This window comes from Carassius carassius, chromosome 45 (genome assembly GCF_963082965.1).
Source record: "Carassius carassius chromosome 45, fCarCar2.1, whole genome shotgun sequence".
Classification (NCBI taxonomy): Eukaryota; Metazoa; Chordata; class Actinopteri; order Cypriniformes; family Cyprinidae; genus Carassius; species Carassius carassius.
Window position 1 is genome coordinate 26,048,394 of NC_081799.1, and position 26,069 is coordinate 26,074,462.

Here is a 26,069-nt window from a genome sequence, read left to right on the forward strand (position 1 = left end):
ATGAAATATAAACATTCCACAAATGCATCCTATAATGCAGCTTTTGTCTTCTCCAGATGTTCACTGATGGACTGGAGTGCTGTGGATTATTGTGATGTTTTTACTGACTCTCGTTCTGACGGCACCCATTCACTGCAGAGCATCCATTGATGAGACACTGATGCAGTGCTACATTTCTACAAACCTGATGAAGACACAAACTCATCCTAATCTTTGGAGGCCTGAGGATATTAGTATTTTTGGGGAAACTATTCCTTTAAAAATGCATGCTGAAAATTAACTTTGTAGACAAACATAAATGTATCATAATTGAAATTTGTAGCATGAATGCATTCACTCTGAATCAGGGCTATTATAGTTAACAAAAAAAAAAAAATATATATATATATATATATATATATAAAAAATGTTACTTAAATTAAATGTTAACCAGGGCTTAATTTTAAATAGTGCTCATTTTGGCAGATCCCCCTCCTCCTCGTTTCCGTATGGCAGACAGATATGTGCCATGAAAAATTAACCAAAATTAACATCTCTATTATAATTCGTTATTATTATTTTAAATCAGAGGGTTTTACAAATATTTAACCAATGATAAGTATTTAAAACAGCTTGTCAGTAAAACTTCGTAATGCCATTGCCTGGAGCCTGGAGGAGACGGATCTCCGCTTATTCCCAAAGCATGGGTAAACACATAACTGTTTGAATAGTACAGCATTTTCTTTACTCAAACATTGTCTGTTAAGGCTATTGTTTGTGTGTGCTTGAAGACTGGAGAAGTAGGTTTTTTGCCATCTAGCCAATATACTTTTGTACGTTTTAAATATCCTGCTGTGCATAAGTGCTTAATAGTTTTATATCATGAAATTTATTTGTGTATTAAACAACAAGAAAAAACCAAGCGCCCATATAGCAACAATAAACGTTATATCCTAGCCTGTAAAAGGTGAGGATAGCATATAATGTGCTGCATTTGCCTCAGATGAGGACAAAACACAGATCTCCTCATTCACGGCCAAAGACCTTGTTAACTTCATTTGAGCTTGTTTTTCATATAGCCTGATGTTAATTGCACGTGTCTGATACAACACCAACACTGACGACGCAGTGTTTAATTATTGATTTTTCCGCCTTTTCTTTCTTTCCCCCCTGTATTTTAGTAGAGCGTGACATGAAACTGTTTTATTTGTCAAAACCATCAGACATCATATTGTTTGTATTTGGATGCTTAAACAAAACAAACTATGAAAAATAACTCATATAGGCTAATACTCGCGAGACGGCTTTATACGCACGAGCTTTGGATGTGACTGAGGGCACATACTGTGATACAGCCTGTGGAGCACACGAGTACCAAATGGCTTAAAATACTTAAAAGGTGTTCAAATTATACATTTTTGTGACAATACAACAATTACCCGATTAGTCAAGTGACAGTTCTGTCAGCTGTCCCGATCGAAATGCGACTGAGTCTTGTATCTCAGCTTGCAGCAGGTCGCTGTAGTGCAGACGAGATGCGCTGATGTGAAGCAAAACGTCAAAACATTTTTAGGCCTGGAAATTGTTGTTTTAAAATCGCATGGTATTTCCATGTTATTCATGTCCTTACAGACTAAATGCAACTGATGCACGCTCTTAAAATCCCTTAAACTGGTCCACTAATGTGATTGCACGAGTGCTCCGTTACCTCTCCCTCCTGTAATTACATGCAGGATCCGTTACCCCGCTTTCTTCCGGGACCTCGCAATTTACAAATTAAGCACTGATGTTAACTAAAATAAAATATGCATTCATTTTATACATTACAAATTATATATATCACACACACACTTACACACATATACATTTATTTATATATTATTTTTATAATTTATATATTGTATAATATTATAATTTATATATATTTTTATATATATATTTATATATATATATATATATATATACACACATATATATATATATATATATATTTATATATATATATATATATATATATATATATATATATATATCTCAGTTAGTTTCCAATGCAATGATGCACTAAAATAACTAAAACTAAAATAAAATTAACAAAAACTTAAATTATTATCCAAATATAATAGTATTTAAATGATACTAAAATAACACTTAATCAACAATACTTAACACAAGGACTGATGCAAAAGAAAAGCAGCAGGGATATATAGATGTGTGATGGAGTCGGCTCAGACTGAACCGTGTTTGAGCTGAGAAACATAATGGCACAAACAAATGATGGAAGGAAGAAAATAACTTCAGCAGAATATGCCAAGTGAAATGAAGCGGGCGCCATCTGTGATCTACATCTCTCCGACGCAAATTGCTTTTAATGCGAGTGAGATGTTTCTGCTGCCAGAAAGGTCCTTCCTCTGTTAAAGGATAAAAAGTGTTCCTGAATTTGTAGAACTGGTGGGAAACGGCTCTCTTCTGATTACGCCCCATTTGTTCTGTCAGCAGTTCTACCTGCAGTAAAGCCATCCGGCTTCTGGACACTTCACTCGACTTTTCCAGGTCAAGCGTGGGTCCTTTTTAGAGCCAATCAAAGGAAAAGCTCTCCAGCTCCAATCAGAGATTGTCTCGTCTGACCCCCAGCGCTCGTGGGTTTTACTGAACACAGCTCGTGTTTGGTTAAGTGCTGCTGGACTAGCTTTCCAAGAGCTTCTGACTTAAATCCAACTGATGAAAATGGCATAATGAATGAATGCTAAACCATATATTCAATCATTATCCAAAGGGATTTAATAAATGCTTCAATAAAGAACCAAACTAGATCTGCATGATGTTGGAAAAAACTGTGATGCTTTGTATTTCTACAATAGATGAAAATACAGGAATTGTCAAAATTCCCAGTTGCTTTAATACATATATTAAAGTAAGACTGAATTAGTGTGGTGATTTTGTTGGGAGTGAATCTGCATTGAAAAATAAAATAATAAATACTACTATTACTAATAATAATACATGCTGAAAATGTATATTTTATATAAATTTTTAAGTGATCAAGTTTGCAAGTATTTTACATAATAATAAATGCAGAAAATTTGCATTTTGTTCATTTTTAATTTAACAAATTTGCAAGAATTTAACAATTATAATAATTTTTCATTTAACAAGTTTGCAATAATTTTACATAATAATAATAAATGCTAAAAATTTCAATTCCACATTAGCTTTTAATTTTGTAAAAGTTCAATGCATTTATTTGCTTATTTTATTTTTTGATTGTGAAATCTCTTCATGATTGCAAGATTTTGGAAAGAAGTTGGTTTATATATTTTCTATTGATCATTAAGGTTTACATCTATTGATTCAGCAAACACAACAGATCTGTGCTGATATTATCACATAACCCTGGACTTAATCTTGCACTATTGCACTGAAATTCAGATCCTTGCGTTGATACAGTTATTTATTTTATTTCTGAATGCTTTCATAACTCACGATTCACACACAAGCATGTTTCACCGTTTCCCCATTTTTCCAGCCAAAACAGGAAATAAATAACTCTCCCTGCGGCCACAAAAAGCCGATTGGTCATTCTGTGATCTTCAGAAGGAAATATCCAAACCTGTGTGAAAAGCAGCAGTGCTTCATGAAAGACGCCGCTTATCTGCACACAACCAAATGCTCCAGCTTCTCGAAAATATTCCACCAGCCATTTCGCCCAATGAAAGCCCTGTTCTTCGTTTCTGACACTGTGCATGTGTGCATCCTATTCTGCTCTAAACATCAAGGTGCTTATATAAAAACGTCCCACTTTAACTTTTCCAGGACTCTATGCTTCACAAATTAGACCTTCTGATCAGTCACATAAATATTACATCATAAACGTAATTTTAATAAAATGAAACTAAAACAACAATTCACTGGTCTTTGTCACTGAATCATTAATTCATTTGATTCATCAAGGCAGCTGATTCAATGTCCTTATGAACGAGTCATTGAATCACTGACTCACCCGATTCATTCAAAAACGCAGATACGTTCATCATGTTTTGCTCTGAGATTCACAGCAGCTCAGCTTTGACTAGTTTGAAACTATTTTTGTTGCTGAAATAGAGAAAAATCAGACAATATTGAGCCTAAAATGTACATCATCTGCAGTGCGGATGCATTTAAAGTTGTAGTTTTAATGCTCTGGTGCTCCCTGTGTGGCAGTCAGTTTATTTATTTTATCTCAATGACATGAATGTGTTGTAGACTAAAAAGCGATCGTCGTTTACATATTTTTACATCACACTGTGAAAAAGTTTGAGGTTGATATAACAAAACAAAAAAAAAAGTGATTTCGTTCGGATGCAGTACCAAATGTTACCACCAGAAACTCGCTTCAAATTAATTTACAACGCGGTCATTTTTTAACACAAGTAATTTCATGTCCTAACTTATTTATATCAGTTATATGCAAGTTTTGATGAGCTTTAATCAGGTCTCTCGCCCAAATAGTTTTTCACAGTAATTTTCACTAAATCCTTGTCTTCTGGGGAAGCGAGCGAGCTTAAGATAGTCTTAAGTTAATGGTTATCGTCATAACGTGTGTTCAGATGATTAAAAAGCTGGAAAAACACAGCCCGAGGCGTTCGCCTCCCAAATCTGTCCATTGAGTGTCTTAAGCTGCCTGGAGGATGTTTGCTGGCGGACTACAGCCCACTCCACTCTCTTTTTCATGGCAAAGACTAATGCTTTGGGAAAGAAAAAAAGAGCGGATGCTTTGAGAAAATCCTTTACGGCTGCCGCCTATTAATCCTGTTTAGCTGAAACTTTCTGGTGTTGTGAGGACGAGTTTGTCTGACAGCCCACTCCTGCTGCAATCGATGTCCCAATCGATATGTCCTGTGTAGCTAAACGGGAATTAACAGGTGGCCACTGAGCTAAATGTTTCTCAACAAAGTCTGACATTTAGTTGAGGTGATTGAGTTATCTACACATCAGCTGCCGAGCAGTTTACCTTTGCTTCAGCCCGTAACAAACGTTAATCTCTAATTCAATAGAAAATTCATCAGTGGAGAGTGCCACGCTCTGTGTGTGTGTGTGTGTGTGTGTGTGTGACTGTGACTGTACCTCAGCGGCAGGTATTCCTTCTGGTGGGCGGCACTGGAGAAGCACTTCCTGTTCGAGCGACACTTCCTTCCCCAGAGGCTCCTGGTCAAATGTTTTCCGGAGATCTGTGAAGGAACCACAAATATATGTTTTCAGCATGAATGCATATGAATGAACACATAGACTCAATGCAATCATCCAGGAAACTACATGACTGGTCAAATCTCTCTTCTGCTCATTAATGCTGCTTTTATTTGACTTAAAATACAGTAAAATTGTGAAATATTATTGCAATTTAAAACAGCTGTTTTCAATGTGAATATCTGTTAAAAAGTAATTGATTACTGTGATCAAAGCTGAATTTTCAGCATCATTACTCTAGTCTTCAGTGTCACATGAGTTCCTTATATATATATATATATATACACACACACACACACACACACACACACACACACACACACACACACACACACATTAGTGCTGGGCAACGATCAATTTTTTTTTAATCACGATTAATCGCATGACTTTCTGCGATTAATCGCAATTAAATTGCACTGTCGTGCACAAAATTAAATAATAAATACATAGTGTCTCAAAATTACTTTGTAAATTAGTACTAGTAATTTCCTTTAAAAACCTACACTGAAATAAAATGGCAATAAAACAATTTTCACTTAGAAACTGCTAGCAAATTTCTTAAATAGAATAAATCTTCACAAATTGAATAGACTACAAATAAATGGCAATGGCAGTTATTTATTAAATGCACTTATTTATCTGACATGTTTATTTATTTACTGATTGATTGATTAATTGATTGACTGACTGATAGGGCACAAACCAAAACATCATTAATGCATTATAAAGATGTCCCTGTGTTGAGCGCTCTCTGAAACTGCTGTAAAACAGAAGCAGAGTCACAGCGAGTGAACAGGAGAAATGCATCTGTCCTGCAGTAATCAGCGTTTCTCTCGTCACACATGTCTAGCGTGACTTTAGATGCTGCTCGTTCTCTCTGACATCATGAGATGTAATATTTAAGAGTGCTGGCCATCTCTCCTCTCAGCTTCTGCTGGAATACAGATCCATGTCTTCATTCTGCATTCACCTGAGCTCCTCACACACCTTCTGCTTTCCCGGGACATATTTGACTTCCAGCGTGAATAAAGCATGGCGCGGGACGAGGAGCGTGTGGCAGCACATACTGATGTCCAGAGCTGTAATGACTTTCTGCTTCACGCTGAATATTAATGCCATTACACAGTTTAACACTGACGTTACACAACATCTCCATCTCACTGCATGACTACATGTTGTTTTAGTATCAATTATAACTTCTGCTACTATTAACTACATTTTATTTTTATATTCTTTTTTGGTTTCATTTTAATTTAAAGTTTTTGTTATTTTGTTGTGCACTCTTATCAGCTTTTCATTGTTTTTAAATATGCCTATATAGTTTTTATTATTATTATTATATTAATACTCAATAAGCATGCTTACACACACACACACACACACACAGACACACACACACACAGAGACACACACACACACACACACACACACACAAACACACAGACACACAGACACACAGACACACAGACAGACAGACACACAGACACACAGACACACACAGACACACAGACAGACAGACAGACAGACACACAGACACACACAGACAGACACAGACAGACACAGACACACACAGACACACAGACACACACACACGTACACACACATTGTTGCATATATAGATATTTTAAATTAATGACAGGTAACAATACTTATTGCAAGTCTTCTCTTTTTAAGGCTTTATGTTTCATTTTCAGGTTTCAGTGTAATTAATCTTAATCTGGCATAATTGTAAAAACTGATAGGTCTGTATGAACAAAATTGTCAACTTTGAATAAACGTGATTTTAAATGTCATAAGTGATTTTATAATGTCTAAGCATGAATGCATAAGCAAACCTATGTACAATACTGTTTTAGTGAGTTTAATGAGCCCTTTGTTAAATTATCTTTATATTTTAAATATAGAAGTTATTCTTTTTTTTCTGGTTTTATTTTATTTGTACAGCACTATGGTCAACTGCTGCACCAAGGCTTCCGGCTTTGCTACCGTTCGGACGTTCTAGCTTACTGCTCTGCGCTTTCTTCTTATTTCTGTACTTTTCTCTGATTTTTCTAAGATTGCTACATCAGCAGATCAGCACAGTGCTCAAAAAACAGATTTTTTGGCACACACGCTAAAACTAAAAACTCTTTGGGACTGGAATAATACTACAAAAAGAAAACTTTGCCTCCCACTGCCAGCAGCTTACATTCCAGAGAGGGGAAAACAACTGCCTACATTCAAACAGAAGAGAGAGAAAATGCCTCCTGTTGGATCTACTTGTTGCATGAACTGCTGCAAACTTCTACAAAGGATTGTGATTCTTGAAACAAAGTTACTTGCTGGACTTCCAAAACAGACGGAACACTTCGCAGACAGTCGTCATGGACCCTCTCAGCATACAGCCGGTGAGTCCCATGAATCTTATGGATCTCAACAGTTTATACCAAGTGTAGAGGAACAAGCCGAAACTGATCGCCACACTAATCGATGGCACAAACAGGGAGCGAGACCCAAAGGAAAACGAAATATCAGATTGTCACGAGTTTCTCGTATTGCTGCCGTAGCTTCCTCTACCCCAGATTCGACTAGGACAAGGCTTGTGAATACTGGCATTCAACCACCCCCTATACATCTTGAGAACAGATTTGAAGCATTAATGAATGTGGGTGAGGAATCACCAAATGTATTTAAAGATGGATCTGATCAGCCAGCAGCTAACATCGCTACTAACAGGCGCTCAAGGACGAGCAGACAGCGGCTTTCAGCTCAGAGCGCAGCCGAGCCAAGGACTCTGATAGTGGGTGACTCTGTTATCAGAAACATCCGTAGCAGGACTACAACAACATGCTGCCTTCCTCAAGCAACGGTCTCTGATGTGAACAAGGAACTTCAGAACATTCTGATGAAGCACAAGACTGCAAATCGAATCATCATCCATGTGGGGAAGAATGATATTCGGAAAGAGCAGTCAGAACTCCTTAAGAAGGACTTCAGTGAACTCTTTGAAACACTTCTAAGACTCAAAGTTCAGTCGTTCATCAGTGGACCACTCCCAGCACGTGGAACAAATATGTTTTCATGGTTGCTTGGGCTGAACACATGGCTACAAAAATCTTGTAATATAAAAGGAGTGAATTTCATTGACAACTTCAATCTTTTCTGGGGCCATAGACAATTGTTTAAACCGGATGGCCTCCACCCAAACAAACTTGGTGCTAGAGTGTTTAAGGACAATATCTACTTTTCCCTCCGTCATCCTTCAGCAGAGTGTGTCAATCCATTCAGCACACACACACCGGGTCCAAGTCATCATGTGGTTGACATATCCCACAAGGACACTGATAACACCATGCAGCCAAAACAAGCACTGCTCATGGACACTATCCCGACTGAACCCTGCCCACAGAGCTCCTCACAGACAGACTGTGATGTATCAAAACAGCTACAAGATTCAGCACCCAGGGATGACTTTCTGGAAAACAGCCAGGGAAGCCAGGACAACATATCACAGCCACCGGAAACACCAGAGACACAGCCCATCTCACCAGACACATTATCACTTTCTCCAGCATCTCCACTTCTGTGCTTCTCACAGAAAATGGAGGAACTGGTGTATGCTGGGACTAAACTCTCTCACTCATTTGCTGCAAGCCCGCAGATATCACAAAAAAAACGGCAGGCCCCAAAACCACCAAAGCCTGTGGTCCCTGCTCCTGCGAAAGCTCTTCGACCACTGCCACAACGCCAGGGCCCAAACCCTCTAGCTGCTGAAGGTGAACCAAAAACAACTGATAGCAGCTCTCAGTGATATGTGTCGGGTCCCCGCTATAATAACAGCAACATTCACAAATGCTTACAGAACAAGCGGGAACCCAGTGTGCCTGTAGCTTTCTCTATTTCAGTTTTATCACGTGATAGAAAGTCTAAGGCCATCTCAAGCCGAAGGGCAAACTCATCTAATCTGCGGCCTATTATGCATCAAACTAAAATTGATGTAAAGACACAAAGCACAGCCATCAAGTTAGCATCTTTAAACATTCGCTCACTAAAAAATAAATCATTTCTAATCAATGACTTTATAACCACAAACAATCTGGATTTTATGTTTCTAATCGAAACAGGGTTAGAAGACAGCTGCAATGCAACAGTCCTTAATGAAGCAGCCCCTCCTAACTTCACTTACATGAGTGTCTGCAGGACTGTTAGGAGAGGTGGAGGTGTAGCTGCTCTATTTAAAGATGTCTATCAATCCAAGCAAGTGTCATTTGGTCACTACTTGTCTTTTGAATATCTAGGGATTGTGCTGAAAGGTGCTCCACGCATTCTGTTTATTATTATTTACAGGCCTCCAAAATACTCTCCAGCCTTTGTTGAAGAGGTCACAGAAATATTATCAATGATTTCCTCAGAGTTTGACTGTTTTGCTATTGCAGGGGATTTTAATATTCACATAGATAATTCAGAAAACAAAACTACAAAAGAAATGATAATGGTTCTAAACACTTTTGACTTGACTCAGCATGTGCATGGACTCACACACAAAGGTGGACACACTCTAGACTTAATCATCAGTAGGGGTCTAAACATTTCATACATTGTTATTAAAGATGTAGCACTATCCGAACACTTCTGTATTTTCTTTGATATTTTGATGTCTGCTACAACTGAATCTAGATCGGTCTCTGTCAGAAGGAGATGTATTAACGAGAACACAAGTGTACTATTTATGGAGGCTATATCTTTAACACCAAGCATTTCTGCAGACTCTGTTGATATTCTCCTTGATTCATTCAACTCAAAAGTTAAGAATGTTATTGATGATATTGATCCAATAATAGTCAGTAAGAAAACAAACAGACAGAAATCAGTTTGGAGAAGATCAACAGCAGTTCAGACTATGAAAAGACAATGCAGAAAAGCCGAGCGGATGTGGAGGAAGACAAAACTTGAAATTCACTATAGCATCTACAAAGACAGCCTTCATGCTTTTAATGTGAAACTAGCCACAGCTAGACAGAATTTCTTCTCAAGCCTTATAAACAGTAACTTAAATAACACCCGTACTCTTTTTTCAGGAAGGCGATTAGCACATCCTCAAGTAATGCAGAGGTCAGACAGATTCGGCCACAATATCAAAAAGATACTATGTCTATTTTTGAAGCAATTGATAGCAAAATTCTGGAAGACATAGTGCAGCACCTAAAATCGTCAACCTGCTATCTTGACACACTTCCCACATCTTTTTTCAAAAGTGTGCTTAACTGCTTAGAAGCTGATCTTTTAGAAGTTGTGAACGCCTCACTTCTTTCTGGGACATTTCCAAACTCCTTAAAAACTGCAGTTGTTAAGCCCCTCCTGAAAAAGAGCAATCTTGATAACACCATTTTGAGCAACTTTAGACCAATATCTAATCTTCCTTTTATAGGTAAAATTATAGAAAAGGTCGTTTTTAATCAGCTGAACAAATACTTAAACTCAAATGGATACCTGGACAATTTTCAATCTGGTTTTCGATCACATCACAGCACAGAGACAGCACTCATTAAGATAATAAATGATATTCGCTTAAATTGTGACTCTGGCAAAATATCGGTGCTGGTATTGCTAGATCTCAGTGCAGCGTTTGACACTGTCGATCATAACATACTACTAGAGAGACTGGAAAACTGGGTCGGGCTTTCTGGGATGGTACTCCAATAGTTCAGGCCATATTTAGAAGGGAGAGGCTATTATGTGAGTCTAGGAGAGCATAAGTCTAAGTGGACGTCCATGACATGCGGAGTCCCACAAGGCTCAATTCTTGCACCGCTCTTGTTTAGCCTGTATATGCTCCCACTAAGTCAAATAATGAGAAAGAACCAAATTGCCTATCACAGCTATGCTGATGATACCCAGATTTACCTAGCCTTATCTCCAAATGACTACAGTCCAATTGACTCCCTCTGCCAATGCATTGATGAAATTAATAGTTGGATGTGCCAGAACTTTCTTCAGTTAAACAAGGAAAAAACTGAAGTCATTGCATTTGAAAACAAAGATGAAGTGTTCAAGGTGAATGCATACCTTAACTCTTGGGGTCAAACAACTAAAAATCAAGTCAGGAATCTTGGTGTGATTCTGGAGACAGACCTTAGTTTCAATAGTCATGTCAAAGCAGTAACTAAATCAGCATACTATCATTTAAAAAACATTGCAAGAATTAGATCTTTTGTTTCCAGCCAAGACTTGGAGAAACTTGTTCATGCCTTTATCACCAGCAGGGTGGACTATTGTAATGGGCTCCTCACCGGCCTTCCCAAAAAGACCATTAGACAGCTGCAGCTCATCCAGAACGCTGCTGCCAGGATTCTGACTAGAACCAGAACATCTGAGCATATCACACCAGTCCTCAGGTCCTTACACTGGCTTCCAGTTACATTTAGGATTGATTTTAAAGTACTTTTACTCGTATATAAGTCACTAAATGACCTAGGACCGAAATATATTTCAGATATGCTCACTGAATATAAACCTAACAGACCACTCAGATCACTAGGATCGAGTCAGTTAGAAATACCAAGGGTTCACACAAAACAAGGGGAGTCCTCCTTTAGTTACTGTGGAATCAGCTTCCAGCAGAGATCAGATGTGCTAAAACACTGGTCACATTTAAATCTAGACTTAAAACTCATCTGTTTATCTGTGCATTTATTGAATGAGCACTGTGCAATGTCCGAACTGATTGCAATATATATTTACACTGTTTTTTTAATCTAATTTTACGTAAAATCATTTTCTAACTGTTTTAAATTCATTTTAAATAAGTACAGTTTTAATCATTTTAAAAGTTTTAAAATTGCTTGTTTTATTCTTGTTATTATTTTTCTTCATTACTATTTTACTTTCTTTTATGTAAAGCACTTTGAGTTACCATTGTGTACGAAATGTGCTGTATAAATAAAATTGCCTTGCCTTGCCTTATGTTTATCTGTGCTTAATAAATGAATGAATGAATGAATGAATGAATGAATGAATGAATGAATGAGCCCTGCTTTTCTCTGACCGGTTTCATTTAAAGCCCATGTGGATTTTCCCAACAATATTTGCTGCTTATCTGCCGTCAGTGTGATTTACAGATTTATCATCGGTCCATGATGAGAAAACAGTGTCATGATGACAAATGGGTTCAGATTCATTTCTCTGAGAGTGATAGAAACATCATAAACAAAGACTCACATTCGGCTCAGTGTTTCTTCTTATTGCTAGTTGTGCATCACATATGTCTCAAAACCTACATAGACCGCTTCTATATTACAGTGTGTTAATATTTCTTTCTTATAATCACGTTGTATATAAAAGCTGAGGACAGACAATAATTAATATATGTTAAAATATGAAGAGTTTATTTGCATAAGCAACTTTTTTTATAATGTTTTTATTGTTAATTAGCTACATTTTTTTTTACTTAATCAAAATAACCCAACTCTAGTTTTATAAAGATTAACTGGAATATACAATGAAAAAAAAAAATTTTTGTCTGTGTTTTGCAAATTAACACTTCATATAATGCTACATAATAATTTCTTATAATAAATAATATTGTTGATAAAGGCTAAAAATATAATTAAAATATTTTAAAATATTTTAAACAAAAGTTATAAATGTGTCTATAACCAAACATGATTTGAATGGGCATACAGAATTCGGATAGACAAAGAATTGTTTGCATGCTCAAAATGGTAAAATAAAAAAGTAAAATAAAATGAAAGATCCGGCCGTATTGACACACGTTCCTGTCACTTCTCGAGCTGCTTTGACTTCAAACAAATCTAGATGACTTTGTCACTTCTGTGCTACCAAATGAGAGCAGGGCAGACTGACAGCGATTGGCTGAATGCGCTGTCAATCATACAGAGGGGCGTGTCTTTGCTGCTGACATTGATGGATGAGCGGCGCTCCCACGCTCTCCTCTGTGTCTCCTCCATCTCTGTCTGTCTCCTCTACGGCTGTCCAGCTCCACAGAGGACGACAGATACAGAGAGACTCTAATAAGAATCCAATATTTCCCACACACAGCGGGAGAGGAGAGAGCAGGAGGCACTCCGTCAGTTCTGCTGGAGGTGGAGGACGTTAGTGTTATATAGAGCACACGCCTCAGCCTCATCCATCTGTGCTCACAACAGAGATCGACAACACGCTACCTGAAGAGAAAATGACAATCAAGGAAATCCCATTCAAGGGCCTTCAGTCAGCAGCCATCATCTCAATCACAGACGCACACTTGAGCGACGAATGACAGGAATATCAAAAACCAGTACAGTTAGAAAATTATGCTTATTTCACATAAATCTCATGACTATATTTAACTTCTTTAGCTCAGGTTCTCAGGCTGGTGTATTTAATGAGCATGTAGAGTAATCTATATTTAAAATATAGTAAATAAAATAAAATATTGCAACAACAAATTACAGTATATATAATACATCAAAACTACATACATTTTATTTTAATACTATATATAATATTTTAACATTTGTTGAAATAAATGTATTATGCATTTTATTTTATTTGCAATTATTATCAATACATATTTAATTATAATATTTAATATATATTAATTAAAAATTATATAATATATATATATATATATATATATATATATATATATATATATATATATATATATATATATATATATATATATTATACAAAATAAAATATTAAATACTCGCCAAAAATAATTAATATATTATTATTAAATAAATAGTCACAAATGTTTTCACAAGTGAAACTATAAATACAAATAATTTAAAATAACTGCAAAATAATCCAAGGCTGTTAAAGTGAAAAAGTGTCTCTGTTGTGCTGTGTGGAGGCTACACACATCATTTACACACAAAACCAAGATGTGTCTTAATTCTGATGTACCATAATATTATACTGTAAATTATAGTGTGTAGATTACACTCTCTCTACACACATGCAACAGAGAATTTGCTTAAATTTGGACCAGAGGCGCAAAAACAGGAGACGAGTTTGCTGGAGTCGATGCTCTGATGATAAAGAAACGTTTCATGCGTATATGGATGGATTATAATTATATCTGTTATGAAACAGAGCCAGTGCTTGTTAACTCAATGTGTTATAGCTGTGTTTGACAGAAACATGTGGTTTGTGTGTGTTAGGTATCTCCTTCAAGCAGAAGCCCAAAGATGTTGCTCATGATGAAGGGTTTTATGGTATGTTTGGATGGGTACAGTATCCCAAAAGATCCTCTAATTATGAATTATTTTCACATACAGGCTGTTTGGCACATTATATTTCAAAAAAGATGTGATATAAAAATAGTCCAGAGAGAAACTCTCAACCAGACAGACAGGCACACACACACACACACACACACAGCTGCTGTTAGAAGAAACACAACTTTATTCTGATCAGTAGTTATATTCACTGATTGATCAAAAGACACTGAAGCTGTGGTCTTTATCTTCTGTGTATTTGATTTCATCAGATGATGGCTCGGTTATAAGGCTTTTTGTGCAGATTAACATCTTGGAAGGGAGAGCTGGTTATGTAATCTTAATGGGATGCGTTTCAGAAACTATTTCATATTATTTTGGTTGTCAGACAAAAAAAATAAAAATCATCAAATAAAGAGAAGTAATGGGAACCTGGTATTTCTGTTCTTTTTTCATGTGTCTAATAGACGAAGTTATTTTGAAAAATATCTATGAATTTGAAACATGTCTACTCTTCATGCTCTATGTTGACTTTGGTTTCACTAATAATAAACATACATTTGCATAAAGCATCCATATTTGGCCATGCACATGTTGATTATAGCACTAAAAACGTGAAAAGTATTCATTTTATAAGGTACATTTAGAACAGATAAAAATGAGCGATTAATTTGCGATTAATAACAAGTTAACTCATGACAATTATGCGATTAATCACGATTAATCACAATTAAAAATAAATATACATACATATATACATATATATATATATGATAGGTAAAAATTGTTAGCCTGAATGCACTGTAAGTCGCTTTGGATAAAAGCGTCTGCTAAATGCATAAATTAAATTTTTTATTTTAATTTAATTTAATTTAATTTAATATACACACACATATATATATATATATATACATATATTTATATACACACACACACACACACACACACACATACAAACCTGGCTGTGTGGATGAAATAACACACAACAGAGCACAGAAAACAGTGAAAACTGAGATTTCTCTCCGTTCTGTTTCCACACCACTGGAAGTGAAATAAGTATGTAGGAAACGGCTTCAGTCGCATCGGAGGCCATTACTGTAATAACAGCGGCTGAGTGGCTGTTTAAAGCATGAGTCAGTCGACACGCCATGCTGTCATTGGAAGTTTAAACAACTCACACCAATTACCAGCGTTTTCATTCATTACAGCCGTCCCTCGAGACCACAGTTAACCCCTCGTGTTCTGACACACGTGAACACAGTCTGGAGTCAGAGACGGCACTAAATACTGCAGCTCTCCAGCTCAACACTATGAGTTCACAAGAAAAGACAAAAATATAGCAGCTGTTAGACAACAACAAATTTCAACAAACACCCTAGCAACCACCTAGAATACCCAAGCAACCTCATAACACATAACCACCCCAAAACTCTTGCAACCAAATAGCAGCTCCTCGCAAAAATACTCTCAACCTTAACAGGGTGAATTAAATGAAAACGAGGCACAGAAGTAAAAATTGGCATGCGATCGCATGTTCCTTGGACTGACTCATTACATCCTGGCGAACGGTTTGAGGAAAGTTTCTTCCTCCAATCCATCTGAGCAGTTTGAGTGAAATCAAAGCTCTCCTCAGTATATGTTCGTTCGCCGTTCGCCGTGTGGGTTTCTCACATTAGCAGCGGTTGAAACAAGCGGCCCAATTTAAAGCACTTTGGGGTTCTGGACAAAACGGCATCCATATTTTGTGCCATTCCTGTGCCAAAAACCTGAGTGGTGAATAATGTACGCTAGAGTGGAGCAGGGTGGAAATGAGCAAACACACACGCTGAATTTATTACCTCCTCTAATGGGCCAAATGCATTACAATGCCATTTGTGATATGTAGCGCTACACAACCTTTCTGCCTATTAGAAATTAATGCAAGGCTGGAGACGATAGATGCTGCATTTCAGTCTCCAGACTTTCAGGAACACAACAAACTTTCAGAAGAGAAGCTTCAGCTGCACGACTCAAATCAAATTACACGCAGTTCTCATTCCACCGAATCTTACTACACGCTTTAAACATTCAGCGTACTTTATGCAAAAGTTTGGGATGGTAGATTGCTTGATTTGAGTAAAAGTGGAATATGAATCCTATTTAGCATGATGCTACAGTGTGCATGAATGGTCATGTAACACATGCTTTTGGTCATATAGTATGGAAGGAGATTTTTTCTGAAACGCAGTGGAAATGCCAGTATGGACAATGATTGTTTTTATTTTAACCTCTTCATAAAGTCGTAATTTTTGTTATTTTTGGACCAAAATGTATTTTCGATGCTTCAAAATATTCTAACTGATCCTCTGATGTCACATGGACTACTTTGATGATGTTTTTCTTACCTTTCTGGACATGGACAGTAGACCGTACACACAGCTTCAATGGAGGGACTGAGAGCTCTCGGACTAAATCTAAAATATCTTAAACGGTGTTCTGAAGATGAACGGAGGTCTTACGGGTTTGGAACGACATGAGGGTGAGTTATTAATGACAATTAATACTTGGGTGATCTAACCCTTTAAGCTGAATCTTACAAAGGCCTAAAAACAATCAATGTTTTACACAATAAATATTCGAAACAAACCTCTGACATCAAGTATTAAAATTCTGTGTGTAACTCACAAACACGCTGGCAACACAACAGAAAGAAGAATGAAACTGAAAGCGGAGCTTGTGTTGAGATCTGCCACTGTATGAAATGTGTCGGGTGAAACACACACACAACAAAGCGTCTCCTGCTGGCTTTGGCTTCGGGGTGAATCTCACAGCTTGTGTTGGCCAAGACGATGACGGCTTCTCTCAGCCAAACACAGCCAGCAGATCCGCTCGAACCCCTGACCGCACTCGTGCTCCCATGAGCCTCCTCGCAGCCGCACACGTGGACGCATGTGAAAACAATTACACTGAGTGCATGTGTTGGGCTACTTGTGCTAAATTACACAGGTTAGTGAATTACAGGCAATTTAGATAGCTGTAGTCTCTCGTCAGTCAATGAGAACACCAATGAAGGTATCCGGCATTTGATTTGAGCTTTAATCGCTGAGTTTGCATTCAGATAAGCGTTCAAACCCACAAAACAGCCTTAAGTACACACTGAGACTGGGACAGCATACTACGCCTATGATTGCTGCAGTATATATAGCGTGCATACCATGTATAATATGCAATTTCCCCATATGCTTGAAATATCCAGATGACCTACTAAATGTGCACACTACACAGAATATATTGCATCCCATAATGCACTGCACTCAACCTACTTCCAGTCTTAACCACTGAAATGTCAACTGTGATTTTCATGATTCATTATTTGATTAGGCTGCGACATTAAATAAATATTTGCACATAATTAGAGTATAAATACTAAAATCATTTTATCTGGATGCAGTAGTATGTGACACTGTTTGAAACGGTTTGTCAGGGAATAATGTATACTGTTTGACTAAATGAATAGTACAGAAGGTAGTATACAGTGCATACTCTGCAGTATTCTAGTATTCTCCTCTTAGAATAGCATACTATTATTTGTGCTATAACTATATTTTGCAGAAACGGTAATAGTAGTATGCTATTTTGAATATAGGTAGTTTGAAAAACTAAACTGCAAACTGCATACCCAAATGTACCATATTTCATAGTATACTGCAAGCAATTTTAAATATAAAATGATTAAATATTTAAGTTTTGAATGTATTACAAATACTTAGCTATGTTTTAAAACTTTTCAGTTGTAATTCAAATGCAATTATGCATGTACACATATACGCACATATTTATTTTTAAGTATTAAGTTTTATGTATATATACTGTAGTAAATTCAAATACAGCTTATACTTAAAAAAAAAAACTTTAAGTCATAAATTTTAAAAAAAACTATTTTAAACAACATGATTTTTAAAATCTATTTAAAAAATGTAAATTGTATCTTTGTTTTTTCTACACAATAATCATCATCTTGTTATCAGCTTACAAATAAATCATAAATTTGCATATTAGAACAAATTGTGTCTTCTCATTTGGCAGTGTGTTTAGGTAAAAGCCAACAAAAAGATTCTAAATAAAGGCTGTAATGACTCCCAGTTCATTCATCACACTGTAAATGGAAGGTCAAGTCAAATGCATTGCATTGTTGGACACAGTATTTCACACACTGTGCTCTGACAACTGCAGTATTTGAGTCAGACATCCACTGTGACAATAAACACACAGCAGCGCTAGCGTGAGTAATACAGTAGTGTGTTATTATTGAGTGTGTTGTGTGGAAGTAAATCTCAGCAGTGTGTGAGTCCGTGTTGAACAGCATCTGCATCTGGATCGAAGCTCGTCCCCTCATAACTCACGCTGGAAGTGCTCGACGCGACACGCTCACAAATCACGCTCACCATTAATATCCTCAATGAGAGCGCCAGCCTTCTACAGCTCCTGAACTTTACGGCGCTTCCATTGATCAGCGATCCACAACAACAAAACGCTGCTTATTTATCGCTCTGGAGTGTTACTCAGGCCCTGATTAAAACATCTGTCACAGACGGGACGCTGAAAAAGGCTAAATGATCACTGCTGTTTCCATTAGCCTCTGGAGAGAGAGAGAGAGAGAGAGAGAGGACATCTGAATAGAGACTCGTTTCGATTACGAGATCATTAGAGCAGATCACTGACCTGAGACCAGCTCGAGTGACCCAGGCTCAAGTGAATGTGTGTTAGACATCGACTGTAACTAAAGCCCAACAGGTCAACGAGGAGGAGTAATTAAGTGCCCCAACTAGGTGCCTTTTCACTGAAAAGGCAAATACTGTAGTGTTCTACAGCAAATAGAAGTAAACAGACAATAAAAAAGGCTGCAGTGTTAAAGGCTGCATGCAAAAATAAACAAACAGCCCGATCAGAGTAGAGTGATTCATGAAGAAATGACTGTTCTGGTCTCATTTCACAGAGCGGACGCATCTCTCATTCACACGCTGAAGATGTCCTCCGTCTGAACTGTGATTGTGTGAGGTTTCAGAAGTCCTGATGCTGGAAAAACAACCTGCTTGACCACGGCTCTGATGGAAACTGACCAAACCTTCTCCACAAGATAACAGCAGCCCAAATAGAAGCACATTTTAGTCACAGGTAAAAATGTCTGGATGCCATTCGTTAGATTATTTAATACCAATAATAATAATAATAATAATAATATCAAATAAATGTCTTGTAAATAAAAATATAAACAGATAAAATCTAAGAAAATCTGCAGAGAATTTAAATTCACATGTTTTATTTAAAGTTTAAATTTTGTATTATATTGTTAAATGATTTTATTTTTACTTATTAAATCAAATATTTAAATTAAATAAGAATAAACAAACATTTAAATTAAACTATATATATATTTTATATATGATTTTGTTAAGTATTTATTTTTATATATTTAATTATTAATATACAAAATGTGCATGATGTTAAAATATTTGTTTAAATACATAAAAAGGTTGTTATATTTATGAATTATTTAGGTTTTTATTTTCATATTTAATTAGCAATACATGAAAATCTGCATAAAATAACAATGTTTAAAAATACATTAAATATTTTGTAATATGCATGATTTAAGCTTTTATTTTTATATTTAATTAACACACAACAATTTGCATAAAATAAAAAAAGATTTCATATTAAGTATTTATTTTATATTTAATTATTGATGCACAAAAAAAAAAATGCATATCGAAACTTTTTAAAAATACATTAAATGTTTTACTTGTTTACCAGCATGTCATGAGTCAAATGGGTTGTTATATAATTGAAATATTAACTTAAAATCCCAGGGATAAGACGCCTTTGTAATGTCACTATATTGTCTGAAGCGGGTTTGTAGAGGTATCTGGGTTTGAGATCAAGAAAGACATTCTGTCCGTGGATATAAACTCTTCAGGAGAAGGCTTCTGGACGGACTGAGATCAGCAGCTGCTTATAAACACCAGCGCTGTGATTGATGCGATTAAGGATGCTGCTTTTGTTAGCAACACTAAATGAGGAACACACAACACACTTCCACCAGAGGAAGGGGAATCGTCAGCATACACTCCTCCGTGTCGTCTCGGGTCGTGTTTGTGTGTGCTGTAGTGTGTTTGGACTCACAGGCGATCCGAACGTGGGCTTTACGGCTCTTGGTGGTTCCTGCCGAGCTCCAGGCCACACACTGACACCAGAAATCCTCCAAACCGAAGAGTTCCTCCACCTGCTGACGGGTGATCTCGATACTGGCCTCCCGCACCACCAGACCTGCACACACACACACACACACACACACATTAGGTTTCTGTGAATACTGGGGTCTTTCCATAGACTTCTATTACTCTTAGACTGACCAAATGATATTTTCTGTCACCTAACCTTAGACAAACCCCACTGTTACACTTTCAGATAAGCATCATTTACTATTTTTCATCAATTTTTTCCCTCGTGTATGTCATAAATGTCAGGTTTTACTATCCTTATGAGGACAATGTCTCACTTTGTAGCATAAACCAGAACACACACACACTCATGAGGATGTGCAGTCTAACAGCTCACACGCGTGACCTCCTCCCGTGCTCCAAGTGTTTTCTAAAACGAGCTGGTTGTTGTGAAGCCCTCGGGCAAGAATTTCAGCTCCATCCACTTAAACAGAGATCGACTGAATCTCAAAGACTGCCAGTCAAGATCACGTGTGTCTGCAACAGATACCATGTTCTAACTAGTTCATAAAAAGCTGTGTTAGTGTTTTTACATTTTTAAATATAAATATATTATTTTTACATTTTTTAATATATTACCATAAAAATGGTAATATATATATAAAATTATGAAACTTGCATTCATAGTCATCATCATCAAAACAAATGTTAACATGTATAATTATTAGAAAATAAATACAAATAATTTAAAGTTGGTGGAGTTTGTGTCAGTAATTAATTTGTGATATATATATATATATATATATACATATATACACACACACATATATACTTATAGTATTATATTATTTAGAAAATTATAATGATAATATAAAAATAAATAGGGCTGCAACTAACAATTATTTTGATAATCGATTAATCTGTCGATTATTTTTACGATTAATCGATTAATCGGTTTATGTGCTTATATTTTAGTTTTGCCCATTTTTTCCCCAAGTAAATTATTAATAAAGGGTCTTTTTCATTCAGCATAGATTTTTAAGAGATTTTAACCATTTTGCACTGTCATATCCTCATCAAAAATATACCTGGAGTTGTTTTATTATGTGTCCGTAATCCTTTGTCGAACTCTTCTGCAATCAAAACACTGACCCATACTCTAGCAAATTTCACAAGGAGATTTCAAATAATGTTTTCACCATGGCAGTCCTTGGGGCTCCTAAAGTAGTTTAACATCCCGAACAAAGCTTATTAAGGAATCTTATTCACGAAGAATAAGGATAAAACAGAATAAAATTGCAGTGCATTGTATTTTATTATTTACTGGGAAAAAGCTTTATAGCTTTTGCTGTGAAATTGTAAACAATCCTTCGAATAAAGTGCCAATGGCATGAAACCTGAATGGAACTCACAATTTAAAGTAAAATCCATAAGAAGGTTGTCCAGAAAAAAAAAAACTGGACACACAAAAAACCTGCTGTGTGAAAAAGAGCAGTGAATACTTAGAAAAAAAGTGCATTTCAAATACATTTAAACCTCTTTCAATCAGTCATAATTAGGGATGGGACGGTATGAAAATTTAATATCACGATTATAGTGACTAAAATTATCACGATTATCAATATTATCACGGTTTTGTTGAAACGAGATGAAACTGTTCAAAAATAGTTGATGCTCACACTGAAAACATTTCAGCAAGTTTTATATTTAATAATCAACAAACAACTAATAAAACAAGCAACTCTATGCACTTAATTTAAAGAAAGATTAAATTCTGTGGCATTTCCTTCCTTACAATGAAAAGTGTAGAAGCATAGAAAAGCATAGAAAAGTCACTGACTTTCGCCATTCCTTCTCGAAAAAAAACAAAAAAAACATTGTGCGCTGCGCTTGCGTCAGACTGTTGCTGGCTGGACATGATTTAATAGTGAGTTATTAAAACCGCGATAATCAAACACGGTTTTAATGATAATTCATTTTTAAACGATATTACTAACCTTCAGCACATTTTATCACGGTTATCAATAAAACCGGTTATCGTCCCATCCCCAGTCATAATTCAGCTGCAAGACTGAAGTATGAACTGGTAAACGACAAACTGATCACAGAACATGTTTGTAAAGCTTTAAATATTAACTGTTAAAAGCAATGTTATCAGCTTTTACGACTAAACATCTGCAAACAACATTGTACTGGAGAATCTGCACAAATGAAAGTCTTAGGGGCCGTTCACAAATCGTGCCTAAAACGCGTGGAAAACGCTAGGTGCACCGCTTTCTCCTTCTTTCCAAAGCGCTCGTGCAGTTGCGCCCCTGAGGCGTCTGCCTTTGCTAAGCAACCATGACGTGCTCTCTCCATGAAGACGCGGAAATTTCAGCAAAGGATAAATGGATTTGCAGCTCTAAAAATCGCACCCGCAGTGCGCTTGCGGCTCTCTGAAAAGTTGAGATGTTTTTAACTCAATGCGGACGGGCCTGGAAAAACGGGCGCGTCGCGACCGCGTCGCTTCCATTATGAGCGCGCATACTGCGCGCCTACATTGGAAGTAACGAACTTGAGCGCCCAAAAGACGCAATATGTGAACGACCCCTTAAACAGTTCAGTAGTGCAGAGTTTACAGGTTACTCTTCTTTTTTGAAGGCTCAAAGTAAAATACTCCCACATCCCGCTGAATGCTAGTTATTAATTAGTTGTTTCAGCTCTAAATTAATACTTAATATTTTATATATAGAACAGAATAGAGTATAATAGAATAGAACTGTTTAACATGGCATACTGCAGAATGCCACTTTCGAGATATATCAAAGCAAAAAATGGTTTCATAATCTGTCAACAAATGCAATATATTGCTCCATCACTGAAATGACTTTCTTTTATTTCTGACTTTCTTTCTAGGCCATACAAGCAATTGGTTATAATGTACAGCTCCATCTAGAAAACAACGAAACTCCAAAACTTTGGACACTATTATATAAACCCAGTGCTGATTTTACATCTGCTCTCTCACGTCTCTGCTGGAATATATTCTTCACGTTTCATGCATGTGTTTGGTTGCACTCAGAAACACACACACATGACAATAACGTGTAGAGATCATCATATGAGCGTGATCAAACACAGATGCACGCACACACACACACACAGATGGACTGCCAGGATGATTGAGCTGTTTGGACTCTTTTCTAGCCGCATTTGGAGCATCACGCCGGCCTGATCCTGTTTGCTAAACTCCTGATTATTGTTCATCTGTCCACTGGACGCTAAACAAATGAACACACCCACACCACGGCCTCCATCTATACTTCACGCCTCCAGCCATATATATCAACAGAGAGGCTCGGTTAATCCGATCAGAAACATGACGTATCATTCTCGCATCTCTCTTGGATGAGTGTGTAAGAGGAGACGTCGCTCAGCTGTGTGTGTGTGTGTGTGTGTGAGGTGGTTTTTGGGCACAGGTTGTGCTTGGGTTGTGTGGCCAGCGGCTCCAGCTCGAGTCGTAAAGCTGCAGTAATCCTCTATGCTAATGTGCTGCTCTGCTCTCCTCCATCCAGCTTCTTCTACAGACTAATTGCTTGTTGCTTCATTCATCTGCACACATTTTAAATCACACATGTGCTTGACTCCTCACAAAGTAAAAAAAAAAGGATGACAATGTTTTTTACTTATTTATTTCATACTCATGTATGAATATGGTTTATTTTAATCCGTTAGATTTAAATGACATGAAAGGGAAAAGTGTAATATACTTTTTTTTCCATATACAGTATGCATTCAGATAAATTATAAACATATACAATTCTATACATTTTTATTATAATAAATACTGATTAAACTGAACTGAGCTGGATGATGACATCACTGAATTCAATGATGAACTGCCTTTAACTGAAAATTGAGTGTTTACTATTGTCCTTTTGCATAATTACACTATTTGACTATTTAATATTGTAAAGCTGCTTTGACACAATCTGTATGTACAGTTAAAGGCACTATATAAATAAAGGTGACTTGACTTACCAAACTGAAAGTACAGATAGTCTCTAAATAGATAGTATAAAAATAGATAAATAGATAAATATATAATATGTGATAATATAAACACATATAAATATAATTTTTTATTTGAATATATATATAATAATTTGTAAAATAATTTGTTATTTTTTATCATTCTAAAAATACTTTCTAAATTACTATAAAAATAATAATTATTTTATTACAAAAAAATGTATAGAAGATTTGCATAACTCTTATGTTATTGTAGAATAATAAATAATTGTAAAATATTTTTTTACATTTTATAAATATATTTAAAATTCATATTAAAATAATTCTAAATCATATTCTATATATATATAAAATTATTTTAAAAAGTTGGATCTAGTTTAACGTCACACTGTCAGACATAACTTCTATGCTATTATAAATGCTTTAATAATCTGTCGACAAATACAATAAATTGCTCCATCACTAAAATTACTTTAGTTTCTATCTGATTTTCTATCTAGACCATAAAGCTACTGTAATTATGTGAACCAGCAGTCAGATATCTAGATAAGTGTTTAGTGAACTCTCACTCATGTCCGGCTCCATTCTGATATATTAAACGCTCACTTTTCACCATGCAATCAAATCAATATCCAGTACATGCAGCTCAAAATCATGTTTCTCTCAGAAACACGTCACATTATGGAAGTGAAATGATTTGCAAACTCAGTCTCATGTTAATGTTCTGTTGTAAATCCTGAAGTGAAACAATCCAGCAGTTATTGTACTGCACACGTTACACGCTGTAGAAATGAAGACAAACAGGCCTGTATTCTCTCTCCAGTTATTTAGCCGCTTATTAGGATTAGGAATCTAGAGCTGGCACTGAAATGACATTTCTAATGCGCTGAATAGAGCCCACATTTCTCACACATTATTCCTGTCCTCCAAAGCCAACAATCACTTCAACTTGCAGTTATATTTGCATCAAAACTGCATTATATTGGAAGCTACAATGCAGAAAAGCTTTATTGGAAATGCGGCGTTCATCTTCGACCGAATTATTCCCGAGGCCGTCATTCAGCTCCTCACAAACTCATTTCAGACGCTCACAGACGAAACATCAAAGTCTGGCCTGGAAACAATGGCATGAGGAGCGACGTGAAGTGGTTTGATTGAGGCAGAGGCCTGTGGGAACGGCTGCTCAGTGACCGCAGCGTGATTGACCCTGTTTATGAGCCACTATCAGCTTCAATAATTAAAACTTGTGTGATGCTGGAGCTTCAGCACAGAGAAATATACAAGCATTATGTACTGTACTGTACTGTTTTAAATCATTGAATTGTTTGAATATGGCAAATAATAAACAGTAATGTTCTAATATTTTATTATATATAATAATATTGACAATAAAAAAATAAGTCAAAATGTTTAAAGTATAATATTTAAAAAATATATATTTTTAACTGTATTATAG

General features: G+C 36.2%; 1 protein-coding gene across 2 annotated transcripts in view; it reads right to left on the minus strand.

Moving 5' to 3' along the window:
- LOC132127807 (netrin receptor UNC5C-like) overlaps positions 1–26,069 on the minus strand; it is a 182,123-nt gene that overhangs the window by 58,315 nt on the left and 97,739 nt on the right. For both annotated transcript variants that reach the window (XM_059539938.1, XM_059539939.1), the window contains exons 3-4: positions 20,565–20,708; positions 5,080–5,183 (exon numbers count right to left, since the gene is read on the minus strand). In XM_059539938.1, the coding sequence (XP_059395921.1) occupies positions 5,080–5,183; positions 20,565–20,708 (248 nt within the window). The remainder of the gene's footprint in view (positions 1–5,079; positions 5,184–20,564; positions 20,709–26,069) is intronic.